We start from the raw sequence: 4,569 nt of genomic DNA, 5'->3' as shown, positions 1-4,569 counted from the left end.
TCTCCTATTACCGTCCGCCTAGACACACAGTTCGGGACCCCCTACCCGAGATCCGCTGGTTTTGACACCGACAGTACCCAGGAGGGGGCACCTTTTGCGGGTGTCGGCGGTGTCTAGGGGTGACCTGCGGCTGCTTCTCTGCTTTATTCCTACAACATGCACCATGCCTCGTGGAGGCGTTAAACTCATGTTTGATATTGTGAGAACAATACACTACTAGGAAAAGGCCTACTAGTGGCGCACCAGTTTTGCCTACTAATGGCGCACAACTGGTGCGCCACTAGTACCACGCCACTAGTATTATATACTAATGGCGCACCAAAGGTGCGCCATTAGTATACCAGATACTAATGGCGCACCATTCGGTGCTCCACTGGTATTCCATCCAGGTGCGCCACTAATAACCTTATAGGTGCGCCACTAGTAATAAAGGAAGGTGCGCCACTAATAAGGGCTTAAATGCGCCACTAGTAATGTATTTGGAAAACAAAAAAAAATCTAAATTTACAGAAAACAACCTATAAGGAAAAAAAATTAAAAACAAAAAATGAAATAGAATCATAATTTTTATTATAGTAAGAATATTACAATGTCTTTACAAGTTTCCAATAAAAGGAAAATTGCAAGGAAATAAAAGAAAATCCTAAAACTAATCTTCTAGTAATCTTTTCTTCTTTTTCATCACTTTATCCCTGCAAAATGTAACAAAATAAACAGAAAGACAAACAAACTATTTATAACATGTCAATACTGTCATTTTTTATGCAAAACTAGATATGAGCATATATTTCCAGAATTACATGGTGTGAATATTGTATGAGTAAGATTATAATGGAAATGAATTTTGATAGGAGCCCACTTTCGACGAGTATTTATCTGATAGAGCTAAATAATCAGGGTATTTATCTGCTTCTTACTGTACACATGAATACAAGGAGTACATGGGTCTCTATTACTACTTCATGTCTACATCAGTGCTTGTCTACAGGAGTAATATGAACATCATTCTACATGGGTGTCTGAACATCTTCTTAAAAGTTGGCTACAAAACAGATCAAGACAATGCAAGAATACTTCTGAGTACACTGCTGATATGCTCCAGCTAAATGAGTACACACGTACAGTACAAATGAGTACTCCTGCTGCTTAATGATGCATCTTAATTAACAGAAAATGTTTCAATTAATTTAAATTAAAGTAATAGTCATGCTGCTTAATGATGCATCTTATACAGGCAAAACTACTCCTGCTGCTACTTAATGATGCATCTTATACAGGCAAAACTACTCCACTTAATGATGCATCTTGAACAGGCAAATGAGTAGAAAATATCAGTTAATTTAAATTAACTGAAAAGGTTTCAGTTAACCTCTTCACTGCCACAAACTGTCCATCAGCAAGTTGTCCTTTGTACACCTCAGCATGCCGTCCCTTTTCGATCAAATTATCTACAGAAACATTGTACATTCAGTTTTCAAGCAAAAATGTTTAGAGATAATTAAGATACAAAAAACTATGGCTGGTAATGCTTCATTAACCTAAGAAACTAATTCTTGCTTTGACAGTAAACAGACAGCAATTGACAGTAGGGAGTAAACAAGTTTTAAGTGTATGATGCATCTTAATTTCTCATAATTTTAAGAAAGCATCAATGCTAATAGTAGGGAGTAAATTAGTTAAGAAATGTTTTAGTGTATGATCATGATAATGTACACTACTGAACAAGAGCAGTACACTACTGAACAAGAAGAGAAGAGAAGACAAGAGAATAGAGAAGAGAAGAACACTAAATTCCTACACTACTAAACAAGAGCAGTACACTATTGTTGCACTTGCTACTCTAGAATTTGGAAGCAATACTGCAGTAGTTCAAGCAGTACTTCAGTGGAGTAGCTGCAAAGAATTAACACTAAGCATAAGATACACTAAGAATTTTTAGTGGAGCAGCTGCATAGAATTAACAGAATTAAGAGAGCATCAGGAAGTTAACAAGCTACTGAAAAAACACTGCAACTAATACAATACTGCAAAATTACATAATTTGCAAAATTTTGTAAACTGAAGTTTTTGCGAAGGAAACAAAATTTTATAGCTTCAGGCTGGAGCACAGAGCACTACAGTTGTTAGTAAGACTTCTTGTAGCTTTAGGCTGGTTGGAGTACTACAGCAGCAAACATTTCATGGTTAGATTACTCCGTTTGCAGTAGCCAATCATTCAGATATCTACAGTAGCTTCAGGCTGGTTGCCTGACTAAATAGTGATCCTCTCATGAGGATTCTGGAGCAAAAGAGCTGCTGCTTAGGTAGTGGGAGTAGCTGATACTACACTAAATTACTCTTTGCAATTTTGGACTGAATGTGTTGAGATCTTTAGCTACTGTTCGTAGAGTTACAGAGTAGTGATTGACGGACGGGGTGTGATGGGCTCACCGAGGTAGAAGGCGGCGTACTCGGCGTAGACCTCACCGCAGCGGTCGTAGGCATCGCCCAGGAGGCCCCAGCCGAGCTTGGCGTCGCCCTCCTGCTCGAGTTGCTCATCCCGCCATTGGCGACGCCTACCCGCCTCGGCCTCCCGCACCCGTCGCCCCTACAGGTCCTCCACCAGCGCGGCCTACCGCAGCTCGTACACCGCCTCCTCGGTCGCCGTCCACGCCGCGTACCTTCTTCACCTTCCATTCCACTAAGAAATCAGTGGAAAAATTAGGGAGCAGAAGCTCAACAGAATGCACCAAATCGCCAAAATTCCATCCCAGCTACCTCCAAAAGCAGCAACCGGGAGTGAAGCTTCCGGCCTACACGCAACATCCCCCGCAACCCACAAGATAGGGGAGGAGGGAAGCACCTTGGCGGAGACCGCTCGGGAGGCGGGCTGGGCCAAAGGGAGCAGCCGCCACAGGGACCCTCCGCCGCGGCGGGGCGGCGCCGTCGAGGCGGGAGACGGCAGGCGGAGCCTGGCTGAGCCCTCCATCGGCAGGCAAGCGCTCCAGTTGGTGGGGAATTTTCACCTCGCCTCCGTCGCCAGTGGGGGTGGAGGAGAAGAAGAGGGAGGCGGAGCTCCTTGGATTGCTCGTCATGGAAGGTGGCTCGCCGTGGTCGGGAGGGAGAGGAAGAGGCGGGCGGCCGGGGCTTCCCGATCTAGATTGAAGTCGAGGGAGGTGGGTGGATGTGTCAGGAGGAAGGGGAGGGGAGAGAACGTGACGAGATGGAGGGGATAAGGGGTGATATCAATGGCGCACTAGTAGGGGTGCACCATATGTATAGATAGCAATGGCGCATCTCTTACTGGTGCGCCATTACTAGTTAAAACTAGTAATGGCGCACTATCCCCTGATGCGCCATTAGTATTTTTGAAAAAAAATAATTTTTTTACTAGTGGCGCATTGTGGATGTGGTGCGCCATTAGTATTTGGACACTAATGGCGCACCAACACATGGTGCGCCATTAGTATATAGTAGTGGCGCACCACATGCGTGGTGCGCCATTAGTGTCCATATTATCTATAGCCCTTTTCCTAGTAGTCTTGTAATATTTGCTTTGAGATTTTGCAATTTTCTTCCTATTTTCTTTGTGTTTTGCGTCGGCAGAGCCCGGCCCCACACATACCTCAACCGCCGTTGGGCCGATCGGAAACCAGGACGGACCAAGGAGTGAGGGGCTACGTGACCAGTTAGGCTCCTGAGTCATGATGCTCAGGAGTCCCCCTTGACGCGCAAACAGCCTATAGGAAAGATACACGAGGATAGGTTGATGTTCACGTCGGCAGAGCCCGGCCCCGCAGATACCTCAACCGCCGCTGGGCCGACCGGAGACCAGGACGGACCAAGGAGTGAGGGGCTACGTGACCAGTTAGGCTCCTGAGTCGCGATGCTCAAGAGTCCCCCTTGACGTGCAAACATTCTCTGTACCTTTGCCCTCGCCAAGCTCGGCTCGGGAGGGGCGTGCGACGACCAGGCCCGGGGGACCTGGTTGGGTGGCGTACACTTGGGCGTGACCCGAGGGCAGCCCTCGTGCCCAGGACGGACCAAGGAGTGAGGGGCTACATGACCAGTTAGGCTCCTGAGTCGCGATGCTCAGGAGCCCCCCTTGACGCGCAAACAGCCTATAGGAAGGATATGCGAGGATAGGTTCATGTTCTACACCGGCAGAGCCCGGCCCCTTGCATACCTCAACCGCCATTGGGTCGACCAGAGACCAGGACGGACCAAGGAGTGAGGGGCTACGTGACCAGTTAGGCTCCTGAGTCGCGATGCTCAGGAGTCCCCCTTGACGTGCGAACATTCTCCATACATTTTCCCTCGCCGATCTTGGCTTGAGAGGGGCGTGCGACGACCAGGTCCGGGGGACCTGGTTGTGTGGCGTACGCTTGGGCGTGACCCGAGCGCATCCCCCGTGCCCAGCCCCCTCGCGCGGCTCTCCTGAGGGTAGGCGTTGCGGTAAGGCCGGACACTAGGCTCTGGGGCTCCCTGAGGTTGGTACGGTCATGGGGCCGCCCTCAGTTGTTTATCAACAGCGCGGAGCGTAGTGCTTCCGCTTGTGCATGGGCATAGCCTCTCCTCGGCAGTGTCGAC

At 47.9% G+C, this 4,569-nt stretch overlaps 1 protein-coding gene across 1 annotated transcript; it reads right to left on the bottom strand.

Annotated features, from left to right (window-relative positions):
- Nucleotides 1–649: 649 nt before the first annotated feature.
- Nucleotides 650–3,074, bottom strand: LOC147990399 (uncharacterized). The gene is made up of 4 exons (XM_087538206.1): nt 2,843–3,074; nt 2,394–2,669; nt 1,370–1,448; nt 650–692 (listed from the first exon to the last, which is right to left on the bottom strand). The coding sequence occupies exons 1-4, from the start codon at nt 3,072–3,074 to the stop codon at nt 650–652; spliced, it is 630 nt and encodes a 209-aa protein (XP_087394332.1).
- Between the last annotated feature and the right edge of the window lie 1,495 nt (nt 3,075–4,569).

This window comes from Triticum urartu, chromosome 1A (genome assembly GCF_056163025.1).
Source record: "Triticum urartu cultivar PI428250 chromosome 1A, HENAU_Tu73, whole genome shotgun sequence".
In the NCBI taxonomy this organism is placed as follows: domain Eukaryota; kingdom Viridiplantae; phylum Streptophyta; class Magnoliopsida; order Poales; family Poaceae; genus Triticum; species Triticum urartu.
The sequence above is the reverse complement of the archived record's forward strand: the minus strand, read 5'-3'. Positions and strand labels throughout refer to the sequence as shown.

Coding starts and splice junctions, on each gene's coding strand:
- LOC147990399 (XM_087538206.1), bottom strand. CDS start 3,074: ATGACGAGCAATCCAAGGAGCTCCGCCTCCCTCTTCTTCTCCTCCACC. Junction 2,670..2,842: donor CCCGAGCGGTCTCCGCCAAG/GTGCTTCCCTCC, acceptor GTGGAATGGAAG/GTGAAGAAGGTACGCGGCGT. Junction 693..1,369: donor CAGTTTGTGGCAGTGAAGAG/GTTAACTGAAAC, acceptor TACATTTTGCAG/GGATAAAGTGATGAAAAAGA.